Source organism: Bos indicus, chromosome 9, assembly GCF_029378745.1.
Source record: "Bos indicus isolate NIAB-ARS_2022 breed Sahiwal x Tharparkar chromosome 9, NIAB-ARS_B.indTharparkar_mat_pri_1.0, whole genome shotgun sequence".
NCBI lineage: Eukaryota > Metazoa > Chordata > Mammalia > Artiodactyla > Bovidae > Bos > Bos indicus.
Window position 1 is genome coordinate 9,214,953 of NC_091768.1, and position 19,994 is coordinate 9,234,946.

At 38.9% G+C, this 19,994-nt stretch overlaps 1 protein-coding gene across 2 annotated transcripts in view; it reads left to right on the forward strand.

Moving 5' to 3' along the window:
* The window catches only part of COL19A1 (collagen type XIX alpha 1 chain), a 452,305-nt gene that overhangs the window by 204,924 nt on the left and 227,387 nt on the right, over positions 1–19,994 (forward strand). For both annotated transcript variants that reach the window (XM_070795674.1, XM_070795673.1), the window contains 2 exons: positions 8,942–8,995; positions 11,191–11,226. In XM_070795674.1, coding sequence (XP_070651775.1) covers positions 8,942–8,995; positions 11,191–11,226 — 90 coding nt within the window. The remainder of the gene's footprint in view (positions 1–8,941; positions 8,996–11,190; positions 11,227–19,994) is intronic.

A 19,994-nucleotide genomic window follows, 5' to 3' on the forward strand; every position in this document is an offset into this window, starting at 1 on the left:
TTGCTCAGATCTAAAACTGTCTTGCTGAGAGAGCTCCCAGCCTCATGGGCAGTGTGACCTTTCCTCTTTGACAATGATCTGGGAAGAGTCCTTCACATACCCTGACCCACAAGTGCGTTATTCCTTCAGCACTATCACTGCCTCTTATAGGTCATTAGGTACATTATAAAGCACAACAAAGCATATTTGCTCACTTGGTTACTTAATTAACACATAGTTGATATCATTTCTTTTCCTTAATTTTGCAAAAGGTATTCAGGAGTCATGACTAAGGATGAATAAGAAAAAGTAATGACAGTTCTCTTTTTCCCTTCTATTACAAAAGCACTCTGCTGTTGTTCAATTACTCAGACATGTCCAGCTCTTTGCGATCCCATGGCAAAGAGATCCCATGGCAAAGCACCAGGCTTCCTGTCCTTCACTATCTCCCAGAGTTTGCTTAAACTCATGTCCACGGAGTTGGTGATGCCATCCAACCATCTCATTCTCTGTAACCCCCTTCTCTTCCTGCCCTCAATCTTTCCCAGCATCAGGGTCTTTTCCAATGTATTGGCCCTTTGCATTAAGTGGCCAAAATATTGAAGCTTCAGCTTCAATACCAGTCTTTCCAATGAATACTCAGGGTTGATTTCCTTTAGGATTGACTGGTTTAATCTCTTTGATATCCAAGAGACACTCAAGAGCCTTTTCCAACTCCACAGTTCAAAAGAACCAATTATTCAGTGCTCAGCTTTATAGTCCAACTCTCACATCCATACATGACTACTGGAAAAAGCATAGCTTTGACTATACAGACCTTTGTCAGCAAAGTGGTATCTCTGATATTTAATGTACTATCTAGCTGTGCCATAGCTTTTCTTCCAAGGAGCAAGTGTCCTTTAATTCCATAGCTGCAGTCACCATCCACAGTGATTTTGGAGCCAAAGAAAATAAATTCTGTCACTGTTTCCACTATTTGCCCATCTATTTGCCATGAAGTGGTAGAACTGGTTGCCATGTTTTTAGTTTTTTGAATGTTGAGTAGGGGTAAAGAATCATATGCTGTTATTTATTCCATTGGTGGTGGTGGTGGTGGTTTTAAATATTGTGCCATACTTCAAAAACTGGTTTCATGAGGAATTTGAAATTCAATCCCTACCTCAATTTTATGGCTACAAAGTGCAGGAGGTAAGAGTATCCCTATTTTTAGAGTAAAGAAATAGAGCTTAGGAAAGTAAGAAATTTTCTTTTAGAAAATGGTAAAGTGAGTCTTTACCCCTGTTTGACTGAAAAGTCTATTTCCCCACTAAGTCACACCACATTTCTCATTGTCTATTTTTCAATGCTAAAATAAACTGACTCCACAAACCAAAATCACTCAGCATTTATGACAGTTCACTCTGCCTTTCAATAAGTGTAGGTACACATTCTTAGGGAATGAAAGGCAGTATAAGAGCTATCTCAGTCTGTACTGAAGTCAAGCCATGATGGATATCATAATTTCAGGAATATCCTGTTGGAACACAGACTGAATAACCTCAATACGTCAGCTCACTGCAGCTACTTAATACCTCAGAGAAAATTAAAAGAATTTAACATTCCCGTGAAATGAATTCAGAGCCTTTTTATGGTCTTTATTCTTATATATTAAGCATATATTGATGTAAATGTACCTTTTGGTAATAATTTCTTCTGTGCCAGCTTTCCCACATAGTGGACAAGCTCACTTTGGAAAATGTAAACCTCCTTTAAAGGGAAGCATGCAGCAGTTCAGCTTTCTTAATGGGACACTCTTGCATGTTGGTCAAGATGGTACTCTGCCTCATGGGACTGTCTTGCAAAAGCAGAATGTATAGAATCCTTCATGCTCAGCAGTAACAACTCTTAGGCATTAGGGCAAAAAAATTGCTTTGATATCTTTCTCAGTGCATTCTTGACTGTGTGTGTGTGAGAGAGAGAGAGAAAAATTTGATTGATCCTCATGGTACTGGGATATTGGGCTCATATTTACCTTATAGTTTAAATAATGCATATCAAACATATTGAAATTGTCAAAATTTTGAGTTGCTAGAATTTAGCCTTCAAAATATAAGACCTTGACTTTTCACACATTCTAGTTTATAATTAAATGATTTGACTGTGACCTACCATGAGATATGTTCAACATTGGCATCTGAGAACGCACTTGAGGGAGCATCTCATAAAGTTAATGTGATCCTTGAAACCAACAATCTGGGCTCGAATTCCAGCTCTGCCACTGCCCACCTGGTGTACTAATTAGCACATTCTTCATTCTCTATGTGCCTATTCCTTCATTTGCACAATGGAATAATAATATTAAGAGCACTTAACTCAGTCTTTTTTTTTAGGATTAAAGGGGTCATCAAACATAAAGCATTTAAGTCAGAGTCTTGCATACAGAAGAGCTATATAAACATTTGCTATTATTAGAAACTGGGTTAGAAAACACATTTTATCTAATAGATATAGAGATAGATAGATCTTTTCATTTATTTTTTGTGGAGTTATATAATCTTGGAAAAGTGAATTTCATTCATTCAGTTTAGTCTCTTCCTCTGCAACTTTATTATTGTCTTTCAAACAACTCTTATCAGAATTATAGCATCTGATGTTTCTAAAATTGTCACGTTAATCTCCTTACACCAATGCAATCTGTGTACTGAATACAAAAATGTTGGAATCACAAAGCTGCAATATTGGCTGCTGACAGCTGGTGCCATTGCTAGGGAAAAAGCAGCAGTCAATAGAGGATGAGGAAAATGATGAATAGATGGGTAAATGTTTTTAACAAACACCATTACTTTGTATCAAATGATCTTTAAAGATGCTACATACTGTTAGTAAGCAGCTCTTGCAATGAAAATTAATTCATAGTCTACCTGCTTTTATAACTCTAGCTGTGATACTGTCCTTCAGCTTTCATTGTGCATTTAAAATTTTTATTGAAATATGGTTGATTTACAATGCTGTCTCAGTTTTAGGTATCCAGTAAAGTGATTCAGATATATATTATTTTTTAGATTCATTTCCACTATAGGTTATCACAAGATACTGAGTGGAGTTCCCCGTGCTATACAGTAGGCCCTTGTTGGTTATCTATTTCATATATTTTAATCCCAAACTTTTAATTCATCCCTCTACCCCTTCTCCTTTAGTAACCATGTTTGTTTTCTATGTCTGTGAGTCTCTGAATCTGTCTCTGTTTTGTAAGTAAGTTCATCTTGCATTTGGATAAGAGTACCTGCCTCTCATAACATATGGAGTCCACTACTGTGCTTTTGAGTATCTTTATTTACAAACATTTTATAGGTAACAGTGGTAATAGATGCCTGTCTTATTCATTATTAAATGTGGACTCTGTTTCATTTGATTCTGTATGCTTTATGGTGAGTGCTATGTCTTTTTTTCTCCAATATTGAATAGCCATTGATAGCAACTCTAGTGTCACATGAGGAGAAAAATTACACTTGAGGAAAGCATGACTGATCTGTTCTTAGAGCCTGTCATGATGCCATGACCTTAACAACATGCTGCGTGAGCTCCATGGACACACTTCAGTGGCCAACGACAAAAGTAGAGGCTTGATGAGGGCTGCTGCTGCTGCTGCTGAGTCACTGCAGTCATGTCCGACTCTGCGACCCCATAGACGGCAGCCCACCAGGCTCCCCCATCCCTGGGATTCTCCAGGCAAGAACACTGGAGTGGGTTGCCACTTCCTTCTATGTGAGTTAAAGGACAGTTGTTACATGTCCATCAAACTGACTACAAAACTGGACAGAACAATTAAGTATCCCTTGGGATTCAGCTTGAAAAGCACAAGCAACATTTATCAAGTACCTTAGATGTGCCAAGTAGTTTTAAACAAATGAGTGTCAGAACAAATTTTCAAGACAGATATTATCTTTTATTGAAGAATAGTTGATTCACAATGTTCTGTTAATTACTGCTGTACAAAGTGATTCAGTTATATGCATACATACATTCTTTTATATATATATTCTTTTCCCTTATGGTTTATCATAGAAATATAGTTCTCTGTATATATAGTAAAACCTTGTTTTTTATCCATTCTCTATATAAAAAGCTTATATCTGCTAACCCCCCCTCTTCCAGCCGCCTCTCCATTGGCCACCACCAGTCTGTCCTCTATGTCTGTGATTCTGTTTCATGGGTAGGTTTATTTGTGTCATGTTTTAGGTTTCACATATCAGTGACATCATACGGTAGTGGGCTTTCTGTTTTGGACTTAACTACACTCAGTGTGACAATCTCTATGTCCATCCATATTGCTGCACATGGCCTTATTTCATTCTTTTTTATGACTGAGAACTCTTCTACTATATATATGTACCACATCTTATCCATTCATCTGTCGATGGACATTTAGATTGTTTCCATAAAGACAACTATTACTTATACCTATTTTATGGGGCTTCCGTGGTGGCTCAGACGGTAAACCGTCTCCCTGCAGTGCAGAAGACCCAGGTTTTATAGGGAAACTTAAATAACTTACTTGAGAAAAATGCATGAATCCTTTATTGACTCTTCTGAACTCCACATGTCTGAAGTCATGAGCATCTCCAGGAGAGTTAGGCATCTCCAGGACCTGCCCCCTTCACGCGGGCTGGCACATGTATCGTAGCCCTCAGTGTTTATGTCTCCTGTGGCTGGTTGCTTTATTACCACACCTTGTCCCTGACCATAGACAGCATATTCAAAAGCAAAGACATTACTTTGCCAACAAAGGTCCGTCTAGTCAAGGCTATGGTTTTTCCAGTGGTCATGTATGGATGTGAGAGTTGGACTATAAAGAAAGCTGAGCACCGAAGAATTGATGCTTTTGAACTGTGGTGTTGGAGAAGACTCTTGAGAGTCCCTTGGACTGCAAGGAGATCCAACCAGTCCATTCTGAAGGAGATCAGTCCTGAATATTGATTGGAAGGACTGATGTTGAAGCTGAAGCTCCAATACTTTGGCCACCTGATGCAAAGAACTGACTCATTTGAAAAGACCCTGATGCTGGGAGGGATTGAGGGCAGGAGGAGAAGGGGACAACAGAGGATGAGATGGTTGGGCGGCATCACCGACTCAATGGACATGGGTTTGGGTGGACTCCGGGAGTTGGTGATGGACGGGGAGGCCTGACGTACTGTGGTTCATGGGGTCGTAACTGAACTGTCCCTGACCATAGACGATTGAACCAGAGATAGTTCAAGTACTTGCTTGATGCATCGGCAAGTAAGTCCCTTCTCCAGAAGGTACAATTACAGTTGGTCTGTCAGGTAGGAATGTTGAAAATTTTTAATGTATTAGTTTATACTTCAAATAGTATTTTTGTAACGTGTAACATATATGATGATTATGAATTGTAGAATGTACTCAGAAATCAACATAATGCCATGCCCACTCCAGAGTTAATCATTTTCCTGAATATTGTGTTTCATATTCCTTCCCATTATTAAAAATAATTTCTTCCTACTCATCTGTTCATGGTAATACAGGGTTCTGTCTTGCATGTGTATAGATGTTCCATAATATTTGTTGCAGAAATGAATATTCACTGTCTTTCTCAGCTATTTCTTTCTTCATGTTCCCCCCCTCCACCCCGATGATGTTCTACCAGCAGGAAAAGACCCCTCTTTAGTACACTTCTCAGCTTAGTAAACAGCCCAGACTCCTAGCCAGTCCTGAAGCCAAGTACAAACCAGCCTTAGTCCCTCCTTTCCCAGGGCCCACCTCCAGCATTTCTGCAACTCCATTCCCACTTCTGGCCATCTTGTTCTCTTGCCTGCAAAGCTGTGAGAGCCCCTTTCTGCTTTTGCTCTTGCTGCCTGCAGTCTATTTTCATGTTGTAGCCAAAACTCTCTTTTTTGGGAAACACCATCAAACCCTAAATGGCTTCCCCTTGCTCCTAGATCAAAACCCTGCCTTCTCTGCACAGCCTACAGTTCTCTATGTGCCATGACCCCTGACTACCCTTGAGTTCACGTCCCACTCCTCGCCTCCTCACTTGCTCATGACACTCCTTCCATCCGGGGGCTGTTGTGCTTGCTGGTCCCTTACCCCTCCCCCAACACTGTTTCCCAGGATCGGTGCAAGGCTGGATCCTATACAACAACAAACACTCCCTCCACACAAAGCCCATTTCCAGCTGCTACCCTCACTGCCCTGCACTCAGCACATTCAGCCTGTGGACCTGGTCACTGCCAGTCACCCTCCTCGACACCACGAATTCCGCTGCAGCAGGAAATCTGACTTTGCTAAGGGAAAAATTATTCTGACACTTGCTAAAATGGTGAAAAAATAGTGAAAGTGTTAGTCGCTCACTTGTATCTGACTCTTTACAACCCCATGGACTGTAGCCCGCCAGGCTCCTCTGTCCATGGAATTCCCTAAGCAAGAATATTGGAGTAGGTTGCCATTTCCTTTTGCAGGGGATCTTCCCAACCCAAGGATCGAACCTGGGTCTCCTGCATTGCAGGTAGATTGTTTACTCTCGGAGCCACCAGAGAAGCCCTAAAATGGTAAAGAAGAGTTTTTAGTCAAGGTTATCACAGTACGAGTATTACAATAGGGAAGAGAGATTGGCCTCAATTCTGAATACAGCAAGGATGAGTGGGGATTTATAGCCAAGGAATAGAGAGAGGTGGTCATTGAATGGAATATTGCCAAGAACAGACATCAAGGCTGGGGGATTTTCTTTAAACTAAGTTAACGAGATTCTTGCTAAAACTGGGCCAGACAGGCCATTGATGGACAGAGGCCAGGGTTGAGGCCTAGTCAAGGAGAGGACTCAGAGGAACCCGACTCAGATTTGCTTAATGAGAGTCTTTTTGAACTTCTTGTTCTTTTTTTATGTCTCTAAATAACACTATCTAATTTAAATAAAATATATAGAATATAATATTATGTGTATACAATAGATTTTAAATATAATTTCAAGACAAATATAAATATGCTATACTTTCTCATAGCCACATTTTAGAAAGTAAAAAGAAGCACGTGAAAAGAATTTTAATAATAGATCTTATTTAATCTCATATGCACATTATCTTTTCAATACACAAAAGTGAAAGTGAAATCACTCAGTCGTGTCTGACTCTTTGCGACCGCATGGGCTGTAGCCTACCAGGCTACTCCGTCCACGGGATTCTCCGGGCAAGAGTACTGGAGTGGGTTGCCATTTCCTTCTCTAGGGGATCTTCCTGACCCAGGGATTGAACCGAGGTCTCCTTCCTTGCAGGCAGACGCTTTACCCTCTGAGCCACCAGGGAAGCCTTTTCAATACATAACCAACATCAAAATTACTAATGAGCTACTGTACATTCATTTCTTGGTACCAAATGCTGAAAACCCAATGGTATTTTACACTCATGGCATATCTCCCTTCAGACCAGTCACATTTCAAGGATGAAAAGCTACATGTGGCCCTGGGCTACATATTGGGCGGTGGAGAGCTGATGATTGTAGTGGTGACTGTACAAAGAGTATCCAATAAATGTCCGCTGAATAAATGGATGACTGAACTTAGAATAAACTTGATTCACAGAAATGGCCATTTTCTTTCTGCAAGTGTTCAGAATATGTTGGTGCCAAGTTTTACTCAAGGCATGTATAAACAGAGTATGTGTTGCTTGATATGGGGAGGAATGGATATTTCAAATAATAAGAGAATATCACATTTCAATTATAATTTAATTCTTCACTCATCTTTGTTTTATAAATACCCAGAGGTAATAAAGGAAGAAAGCATAGCTATGAATTTTATCCATGAAGGAGTTTATGCAACCACAAAGGTGTTTTGATTTTTTCTTTTTTAACCAATTAGGTATTTTCATCTATTAAATTTTTTTCTTAACGTATAAGATTGCAGTTTTCACAAGATAACAAATTTTAATAAGATTATTTTAAATATCTGGTTTTCTTTTGTTCCTTTAAATTCATCATCAGCTTCTATATTGGGTAGCTACAAGTGATAGCATTTGGCATTGTTTATTCACTGTAAAATGTCAGAGCAGTAAGAGCTGGATTCCTCAACTGGGAACAGTAAGATGCCTGGATTTACTGTGCATTGTGTGGCTTCAGAATATTTTTCTGTTACTGTTCTTCCCTCATCCAGTGTGTTAAGAAAAAGAATTTTCCTATTTACCACATAGGACATGTCTGTCTTTTCTTCCTGTTTACACTGAAAACATTCAGCTGTAGCACTGATCTCCAGTGAAATCTATTGTGGTGTTCCTGACAGCTGTCAAATTCTGAATCAGATCAACCATATACCCACTAAAACACCCAACAGTCCAGAAGACTCATGAATATGTTTATCAGATATGCTATGTCTTATATAGTTTTACTGCTGTCTTTATAAATCCAGGTTAAAAAATGAAATAAGAATTAGAGAAACAAACCAGGCTTTAAGACAGGAGAGAGACTGCATTTTAGCTCCAACTTTATGAGGGATGGGAAAACAATATATTCTTCATCCCTTTTCCCCTCCAATTAGATTTCTCCATAGAGACAAAAAAAAAAAAAAGTTTTTTTATTTAAACCTTGAATTTTAGGGGCAAGCTTTAAAAAAGCCAAATCAATGCTAAATCAGAGGTATTTACAAGATCGACAAATTTAAGCCAAAGTGGATACTTAAAAGCTCATATAGATCTTTAGATGATGCTCTCCCAGATGGTGAATTAATGTAATTTTAGCAGGAAGCAAAGTTGCGCTAATACGCAGTACTGCGGCCTCGCACTGACTTAATGTATCTGTACCCACCACAGCACAGATGTTGTATATCATTTTACTGCCAGTTTTTCTATACCACACACTGAAGAATGGGATATGGGAGTACAGCAAATTATGATTTTAAATTTTGACTAGTGACTTGTTAGAAATTGAAGCTTTCTGTGAACTATGTATAGAAATCACATCGGGTGTGTTCTTTGTACAGGGTGTGAAAGGCGACTCGGGTCCTCGTGGTCCACCTGGCCCAAAAGGAGACAAGGTACAGTATTTACCCAGTCTTTTCTCAAGAAAACCCTGAGAACCTATGCAGTGACTTTTCACTGATCTGTTTAACAGACAAAATGTAATTTTGTTAAAATTAACCAAAGGCTATTATGTTTAAAAAAAAAAACTGAACAAGAAAAGCCTTTTGGTTCATTCAATTAGTTTGAAGAGACTAAATGCACAATTGCTAGTCAACAGAAATTTGTGATTATAAGGTTTCCCTTTTCTCTCCCTCGCTCAGCACCATTAGGTGTTCATTCCATCACACATTCGCAGCTATGTGCTGCGCTGGGGACTTTGCCAGTAGCGCTGAGATGCTACTGTGGTGAAGCAGGTGGTCTTTGTGGGGAAAGAGGGTAATTGTGCGTCTCAGTCTTAATCTGAATGCCCCTCTTCCTGCCACAAGTTCTCATGTCATTTTATAGTGGCCTATCAGCAGGGACCTTGAAAAGAAAAGTACGAGGTAGTAAAAGCAAGAGTTGTTTTGAGAAGGTCATTGGGTGATCCTAGTTTGATGACAGTATATATAATACATATGGGCATTTTGCACTGTATTTTGTTCTTCATTCTCAACATATTTAGAAATCTATATCTGTCTCCAGTATTTACCTTTGCAATAAAGTTGGCTGTAAATTGCTCCCTAATGACTGACTTAAACTTCATCAATGTTCTTTAACAACTATTGGTTATTTTTATTCAGTTGTTCCCAATATAATGATTACACAAGGCTAAGTCTTCACTTTTCAGGTGATTTTGTTAAATGAGAAAAGAGAATGTTGTAGAGATCCTCCCACATGAGAATACAGTATCCAGTGCCCCCTGCCATACAGTGTTGGTTCCATAATGTCCACTTGAAGAGGGGTTATGGCAGCGATACTTGATTTTTTTTTTCTTTATGCAATAACTTTATTTAATTCACCATCAGCACTCTGGGGTTCAATATATTTATCTACAAAATGAGGGGATTTGATGAGATGGAGGGTCTCTAATTGTCAATTTTAACATTTTAAGACTTACCTTTTAAAAATGTATTCACTTTTTATTGAAAAAGTGAAAATGTTAGTTGCTACCCCATGGACTGTAGCCCATGAGACTCCTCTGTCCATGGGATTCTCCAGGCAAGAATACTTAAGTGGGTTGCCATTGCCTTCTTCAGGGGATCTTCCCAACCCAGAGATTGAACCAGGGTTTCCTGCATTGCAGGCGGATCCTTTACCTTCTGAGCCACCGGGAAAGCCCCTCCTTTTTTTTATTGAAGTATAGTTTAATTTGCAATATTTTATTAGTTTCATATATACTAATCAGCATGGTGATTCAAAAATTTTATAGCTTATATTCCATTTAAATCTATTATAAGATATTGGCTATCTTCCCTGTGTTGTACAATATATCCCTGTAGCTTATTTACTTTGTGCATAGTGGTTTGCACCTCTTAATTCCCTACCCCTGTCTTGCCTTTCTCTGTGATGCTTGATCTTAATGACCAAGAGTTCCCATGAAATAAACACATACGGTGACACAATAAAGCATATAGGTGACATATTTATAAATTGAAAAATAATAAACATTTAGATTAACCATATTCTTTAGATTTTGAATAGTTTTTCAATATATCTACCTGGTAATTTGTATTCATGTAATGGTCAGCAAAGCAACGTTAGTATTTAAAATTTCATGACTATAGGCAAAGCCTCTTACAAGTGTTTGCAAGTGCAAGGCCAGTTCCGCAAAGCTTTAAAAGAGGCAATGGGGCTGCTGGAGGTGTGAAATGGGGAGACCCACTTATTATTTTTGCTGACCCACTTATTATTACTGTGCTAACTTTGTCAGAAATATAATCTGTCATTGTGACATTTCCCAGCTGCTCCATTGGCAAGTAACCATATTTGAAGAGATACTCTTTCTAATTTTGGATTAGTAGACAGAACAATAGAAATTAGATTATTTTAGCTTTTCAAAACAAGTTCTGCTGCTGCAGAAAGCATGGGGATGCACAAGGTGATTTTTATATCATGATAGCTAAAAGCATGTAATAAATTTTTCATTGTGAAGACACTTTCATCAAGATAAAATTCTAGTTTTCTTTCCATCCAGATTTATCTAGATATTGCTTTGATCCATTCTTAAAATTTGTAAATATGTGGGCAAGAAGGGACTATTGGTAATTGCAGCTTTTCTTTCATCCTTTAGGGAGATATGGGACCGCCGGGACCACCAACCCTAACTGTAAGTATTTTTGAAGTCAAAATTCATAACTGAAATATGTTACCCTGTTTACTGCTCACAGTACATCATGACTATACCAGAATTTAAGCCATTGGATATTTTGAGAACTGAAAGTGACTTTAAAGTAGATCTAAGCAAACCTCCAGATTTTAAAGATGGAGCTTCTACCCACAGCAGTGAAGGGCTTAACCTGAGGTCATGCAGGTAGTCACTGGAAAAGTCTGGAAGCAGTACTTAACCTAAGCAATTTATCCACCCTCCATATGGTTCATAATTTTTCCCCTTCAGGGTTTGATTATACATTCTTAACATGACATTTAAAGTTAATGGAAGCAGAGACAGTTCTTCTTATTCTAAAAACTATAAAAGAATAAACTATAATCACCCAATGTGTAAAAATAGCTACCTGTTTAAACTGATTGTTACATTCTCCAAAACCCATTCAAGCCCATTGCTTTTTCCTATGTGAGTTGCTTCTAAGATTTGAAAATGATAAAATAGAGATATTTCAGCGACAGATTTATGAGAAAAGTTTATAATGTCCACATAATGGCATTGCTCTCAATTAAATGGTTCATCATTTATTAAACATTTAGTCATAAATACGTAATGCTTTCATATTTGGATACGATTTGCTGTTATAGATTTTCCTCATAGGCCATTAAAGTTTCTCATTTAAGTTAAAGATTTGGTCTGAGAATGACACTAAGCTTAATGGAAAAGAAGAAAGATGTTTAACTAAGATCATGTGTAGCCTGAGGCCTCTCAAATTTTATGTTGATATTAGTTAATGACATAAATTAAGAATTTAAATCATCAGTTTCCTGAGACCTATGCTGATCATAGGAGACCAAGTTTAAAGAAATCTTCTAGCATCTGGATGAGGATCCTCCCATTTGGGCAGCACAGGACTTGCAAAGGCTATGTGGCTTTGATAACATTTATATTTATCTTTGTACTTGAAAATATCATTCTGAACACTATATTAATACTGTCTTATACAAATAATCTTTGCAGTGCTCACTTAGAATGCAAATATTTCTTCATAAATGGAAAATCTAAGGAAACAAACAAATGACTTTCTTAGGAATAGCCAAATTCAATTTAGTGTGGAATCCTGTGCTTGAAGCTTTGATTTTCAAGATAGGAATAAAAACTATTTGAAAGGAAGTTTTAACTGCATACTATTCAATTTTTTATAATTTGTGGAGTTTATTTCTTAAATTATTTGGCAGTGATTTACTTCCCTTTCACTTTTTACTTTCATGCATGGGAGAAGGAAATGGCATCCCACTCCAGTGTTCTTGCCTGGAGAATCCCAGGGACAGGGGAGCCTGGTGGGCTTCCATCTATGGGGTCGCACAGAGTCGGACATGACTGAAGCGACTTAGCAGCAGCAGCAGCAGCAGCATTTTATTTAAATCACGTTTATTTTTCTTCAACTAAGTTATGTGCTCAATCATTCCATGTAGTTATCTGATTACACAGTCATTTGCAACTTGTGTTTGAAGACTAAAATGCAATCTGTCTGTATCATTTCGCCTGATAAGCAAAATTGGCCCCTCAGCCAGAATATTATATTGGACTATGTCAATGTCAAGTGACAACTGACATCTTTCTGCCAAGTAACACCCTTTAGATGTCTCTCTGCACTATTCAGTGGCCAGACACTAAAGGAGTACAAGCTGATTTTCATACTTATCTAAAGATATGAGAGAGACTCCAAAGTGGGAGGTTAAGAGAGTGAATTAGAAGGATGTGGAGCTTACCATCTTCCAAAACACATCAAAAAGACATCTACATGTGGTCAAATTGTCATTGAAAACTAGCAGAAGACCTCTTACACAGCCAAAGCTGCAAGAAAGATCCCCACATAACTGGTAGGATAACAAAAAGACATTGGAACAGGACCAGTGCCCCTGGGAAGGAGCTGTGAAAGAAGAAAAGTCCATACAGATGACCCCTCCCCCTGGGAAAAACCCTTCATTGGCTGGGAGGTCCATTTGGCCAGATAGAGGATCTGGAGGGGCGTGGACTCTGCCCATGAGGAGTCTGCATGTGCTGGCTGGTTAGCTGTCGGGACAGAGAGAGACTGGCTCTGATGGCTGCCACCTCAATGCACTTTCCAACCTTATATGTCCTTCAGGTGGAGCTGCTAGTACATTGAGTGGACAGCTGCTGAAACTTGGGCTTCTGTGGATGGACCCTGGGAATGGACTCAGTCTAGATGTGCAGAAGCAGCCCAGAGGGCAGGAGTGTAGTCCAGGCCTCACCTCCAGGCCAGGCTTACATTAGGTCAGGGACAAGCACAACAGAGAAAGGGATGTGACTTGAACTGCTCCTGAGCAGAACCGTGGATGCCTGCATAAATGGTGCATAGGTTCACAGCGACCACGTGGGTCTCTATTGCTTCGGCACTCACCTCCTTGGGACGGAGCACAAACTTAAGGGCCTTCTCAAATGCAACCTTCAGGGCTTCTACTGCAACAACTTGGGAGCAGAGCCTGTTGTTGGCACACACACGGCAGGGTGTGGATTTACCATTAGAAAGCCCACTGTTAGTCTGCTCGTGGCAGGGCACAGCTCCACTGGCAGGCTTTGTGAGTACACACACCATGGGGAAGAGGCTGATATCTGAGCCCATAATCAGTGCTGTCAAAGCAGTGACATGTGGGATCAGGGGGTCCTGCAGCAGCAGACTTTGTTGGCATGCACATCAGGTGAGAGACATAATCCACAGAATCACATGTCTCCAGTGGACGGGCCCTAGGGAGAAGCTTGCAATGGTTCCTTTCTCAGCAGAAGTGCTCCAGTTCCACCCAGCTCATACAAAGCCTGAAGCTAGAATCTAGGGGGACAGGCCCTGGGAAAGCCCTACCACAGAGGCAGCTCAGGTCTCAGGTGGCAGCTCAACCACTTCAATTTCTGCAGCCACAATGCCCTGACCCACAGGGCCAGCCTTACACTAGGTCAGGGACAAACACAACAGAGAAAGGAATGCAGCATGGGCTGCTTCTAAGCAGAACCTTGGATGCCTGCGAGGTGGTGCATACATTGCTGTGACCACATGAGCTTCTCTCGCTTCAGCACTCATCTCCTTGCTACAGAGCACAAACTCAAGAGCAGCAGAGCCTTCTCACACACAAACTTCAGGGCTTCTGCTACACCAACTGGGAAGTAGACCCAATCCCCAACAAGGCTGTGACAGTCACAGAGAGAAGAGGAGGCGCTGCCCAACATCCAGAGCAGGATCTCAACACAAAAGCAGTCATAACCTCTATCAAGGGGATAATGGCCAGCACACTCTGGGTGAAGATGTGACAGGCATCCCTAACAGAGACAGCTCTCAAGACAAAGATATTAGACTCACATACTCTATATAGGGATGCTCCCACATAAAAACAGCCCTCAAGACCACAGTAGTAACTATTTCTCCTAAATTTGTAGAGTCACAGAAGTGTAAGTAAAATGAAGAAGCAAAGGAACTACTCTCAACAAACAGAACAAGCAAAATCCCCTAAAAATAATCAATGAAACAGACCTCTTCAGTATACTAGATCCTGAGTTGAAAAAAGTAATAAAAATGTTAAAGGAATCAAGAAAGATTTTCAATAAAAATGCAGGTCACTGTAACGAGGAACTGGAAACTATAAAGAGGAAACAATCAAAATTAGACAACTCAATTGCTGAGAGAAAAACAGAACTGAAAGCAGACTAAATAATGCAGAAGAACAAATAAGTGATCTGGAAGATAGAATAATAGAAATAACACCATCAGAACAACAGATAGAAAGGGGGCTAGTGCACTGGGACGACCCAGAGGGATGGTATGGGGAGGGAGGAGGGAGGAGGGTTCAGGATGGGGAACACATGTATACCTGTGGTGGATTCATTTTGATATTTGGCAAAACTAATACAATTTTGTAAAGTTTAAAAAAAAAATCTATATGTGATAAATGTATTTTCATGTGAAAAAAAAAAAGACAAAAGGAAGCAAAAAATGAAAGCAGCATATGAGATTCTGTGGAATCATTTCAAGCATGCCAACCTACACACAATAGGGATCCCAGAAGGGAAAAAAAGAAGAAGATCAAAAATGTATTTGAAGACATTATGGCTGAACACTTTCCAAACCTAAAGAAAGAAACAGATATCCAGGTATAGGAAGTAGAGAGAGTCTTGAACAAGATGAACCCGGTAGACCCACACCAAAATATACCATAATTAAAATGACAAAAGTTAAAGAGGATTCAAAAGTAAGGAAAAGAAAAGCAAAGAGTCAGTTACAAGGGAACCCCCGCAGGTTGATTTCTCTACAGAAAATTTGCAAACCAGAATATACTTTTTGCAATATATATTCAGAGTTCTGAAAGGCGAAAACTTGCAACCTAGGATACTCCCCCCATTAAGATTATCACTTAGAATAGAATGAGAAAGAAAGAATTTCTCAGACAAGCAAAAACTACAAGAATACAGCATGAAGTCTATCCTAAAAAATAATGAAAGATCTTCTCTAAACAGAAAAGAAGCAAGAATACGTAAGAAAGGCTAAAACCACAATAGGATAGGCCAATTAAAAAAAAAAAGGATTAAACATCTTTTGAAGAAACTAGTACATAGATTTAAAACAATAAATATTTTATTAAAGCAACTAAGACTACAGTTAACAGCAAAAAAGAAAAACATCATGTTGTAAAATAGGATATAAAAATCACAAAATGCAGAAGAAGTAAAGACTGTAGATTTTTTTTTTTTTTTTTTTTTTAGAATATGCCTGAACTTATACAACTATCAGTCTAATGCAAGCAGATATAATTCTGGGTTAACGTACTTGAAAGCCAGACTGACCACAAATCAAAAACATTCAACAGATTCACAAAACTCCAAAAGGAAAGAAACTCAAGTTAATTCAAGAGAAAACCATCAAACCACAAAAGGAAAGAAACAAAGAGAGCTGCAAAATCAACTAGAAAATAAGGTTTAAAATGACAATAAATACAGCTTATAAGTAATCGCTTTAACTGTGAATGGACTAAATGCTCCAGTCAAAAGACATTGACTCAAAGGTTATATTAAAAAAAAACGAGTATCTACAATATGTTGCTACAGGAGACTCACTTGAGGGTTAAAGATGCTATACTGATAAATGAGGGGGTGGGAAAAGATATCTCATGAAAATGAAAGCAACAAAAAGCCAAAGATAGCAATACTCATATCAGACAAAATAGACTTGAAATCAAAGTGAATAACAAGGACAAAGAATGACATTAGATACTGATAAAGGGATCCATACAAGAAGATATTAGACTCATTAACATATTTGCCAACAAAGGTCTGTCTAGTCAAAGCTATGGTTTTTCCAGTAGTCATGTATGGATGTGAGAGTTGGACTATAAAGAAAGCTGAGCACCAAAGAATTGGTGCTTTTGAATTGTAGTTTTGGAGAAGACTCTTGAGAGTCCCTTGGACTGCAAGGAGATCCAACCAGTCCAGCCTAAAGGAGATCAGCCTTGAATATTCATTGGAAGGACAAATGCTGAAGCTGAAACTCCAATACTTTGGCCACCTGATGCAAAGAACTGAGTCTTTGGAAAAGGCACTGATGCTGGGAAAGACTGAAGGCAGGAGGAGAAGGGAACAAAAGAGGATGAGATGGTTGGATGGCACCACCAACTCAATGGACTTGAGTTTGAGTAAGCCTGGGAGTTGGTGATGGACAGAGAGGCCTGGCGTGCTGCAGTCCATGGGGTCACAAAGAGTCAGACACAACTGAGTGACTGAACTGAACATATATGCCAATGTAGGAGCACCTAAATGTAAATAATGTAATATAAAGCAAATAATGTAATGTAAAGCAAATAATAACAGACATAAAAGGAAAAGGTAACAGGAATGCAATGATAGTGGGATACTTAAACACTGCACTGACCTCAGAGACCTGTCTTCTAGACAGAAAATCAGCTAGGCAACAGAGCTCCTAAATGACACATAGAACAGCTGGACTTAATTGATATCTACAGGAAACGACATCCAAAAAACCCAGAATACACATTCTTTCCAAGTGTAGGTGGGACATTCTCTAGAACAGACCACATACTAAGACATAAAGCAAGGTTCAACAAATTTAAAAGGGTAGAAGTTATTTCAAACATCTTTTCTGACCACAGTGGTAGGAAACTAGAAATGAACCACAGAAAGAAAAGAAGAAGAAAAAAAAAAAACAGTATGGAGATTAAAAAACACACAATGAAAAAACCAATGGATCAACGATAAAATGAAACAGGAAATCAGTCAAGACAAACAACAGTGAAACCATAGTCTTACAAAATCTAGCGGATGTAGCAAAGCCTGTACTAAAGGGGAAATTCGTAGTGATACAGGCTGTCTTCAAGAAACAAGAAAACCTCAAATAAACAACCTAAACTGTCACCTGAAAGAATTATAAACAGAAGAACAAAAAAAGTCAATAGTAGCAAGGAAATAATAAATATCAGAAGAATAAATAAATAAAATTGAGATAAAAATAATAGAAAACATCAATAAAACTAAGAGCTGGGTGTTTGTTTTAAACAAAATCAACAAATCTCTAGCCACGTTCACCATCAAGAAGAGAGATGGGACCCAAATAATCAAAAAAAGAAATGAAAGAGGAAAAATAACTACAAATACCACAGAAAAACAAACAAAAATAACATTATGCTGTGAACAGTTATATGCCAACAAATTGGACAACCTATAAGAAATAAACAAGTATCTAGAAACATACAACCTTCCAAAACTGTGTTGCTGCTGCTGCTAAGTCACTTCAGTCGTGTCCGACTCTGTGTGACCCCATAGAAGGCAGCCCACCAGGCTCCCCTGTCCCTGGGATTCTCCAGGCAAGAACACTGGAGTGGGTTGCCATTTCCTTCTCCAATGCATGAAAGTGAAAAGTGAAAGTGAAGTCGCTCATTCGTGTCTGACTGTTCGCGACCCCATGGACTACAGCCTACCAGGCTTCTCCGTCCATGGGATTTTCCAGGCAAGAGTACTGGAGTGGGGTGCCATTGCCTTCTCCAAAACTGTGTTAAGAAGAAACAAATCTTTGAAAAAGATTGACCACTAGAAATGAAATAGAATTTGTAATGGAAAAAAAAAAAGAACTTCCTACAAACAAAAGTCCAGGACCAGATGGGTCTCTGGGGAATTCCACCAAATATACAAATAATAATTTATACACATCCTTCTTAAACTATTGCAAAAAATTAAAGACGAGGGAACACTCTTGTAGTCATTCTATGAAGCCACCATCACTCTGATACCAAAATCAGAGAAAGACACTACAAAAAAAGAAAATTATAGGGGAATACCTTTGATGAAGATAGATGCAAAAATCCTCAACAAAATATTAACAAATTGAATCCAACAACACTTGAAAAGAATTATACACCATGATCAAGTTGGACAAATACCAGAGTCGTAAGAGTGTTTCAGCATGCTCAAATCAACCAATGTGATACATCACATTAGAAAAGGAAGAGATGAAAACCACGTGATCATCTCAATAGACACAGAAAATCATCTGATAAAATTCAGCATTGACTTTTGATAAAATCCTCTCACCATAGTGGGTATAAAGGGAACATATCTCAACATAATAAGAGCCGTTTATGACAAACCCACAGCCAACACTGTACTTACCAGTGAAAAGAGGAAGCTCTTCCTGTTACATTCTAAAACAAGCAAGAGAGCCCCCTCTCACTACTTACAGTCACCATTGTTTTGGATGACTCGGTCACAGCAATCAGACGAGAAAAAGAATAAAGCGTATGCAAATTGGAAGGGAAGAGGTTAAATAGTCATTATGCAGATGACATGATACTCTATATGCTGCTGCTGCTTCTGCTACTAAGTCGCTTCAGTCGTGTCCGACTCTGCGACCCCATAGACGGCAGCCCACCAAAGAGTAGCAAGGACAGATAAGAAAGCCTTCCTCAGTGATCAGTGCAGAGAAATAGAGGAAAACAATAAAATGGGAAAGACTAGAGATCTCTTCAAGAAAATTAGAGATACCAAGGGAACATTTCATGCAAAGATGGGCACAATAAAGGATAGAAATGGTATGAAACTAACCGAAGCAGAAGACTTTAAGAAGAGGTGGCAATAATACACAGAACTATGTAAAAAATATCATAATGACCTAGATTATTATGATGGTGTAATCACTAACCTAGAGCCAGATATGTTCGAGTGCAAAGTCAAGTGGGTCTTAGGAAGCATCACTACGAACAAGCTAGTGGATGTGATGGAATTCCAGCTGAACTATTTCAAATCCTAAAAGATGATGCTGTGAAAGTGCTGCACTCAATATGCCAGCAAATTTGGTAAACTCAGCAGTGGCCACAGGACTGGAAAAGGTCAATTTTCTTTCCATTCCTAAAGAAACGCAATGCCAAATAATGTTCACACTACCACACAATTGCACTCATTTCAGCTGCTGGCAAAGTAATGCTGAAAATCCTCCAAGCCAGGCTTCAACAATACATGAATGAGAAATTCCAGATGTTCAAGCTGGATTTAGAAAAGGCAGAGGAAGTAGAGATCAAATTGCCAACATCTGTTGGATTATAGAAAAACCAAGAGAATTCCAGAAGAACGTCTATTTCTGCTTCATTGACTAGACTACAGCCTTTGACTGTGTGGATCACAACAAGCTGTGGAAAATTCTTCAAGAGATGGGAATATCAGAGCACCCTACCTGCCTCTGAGAAACTTGTATGAAGGTCAAG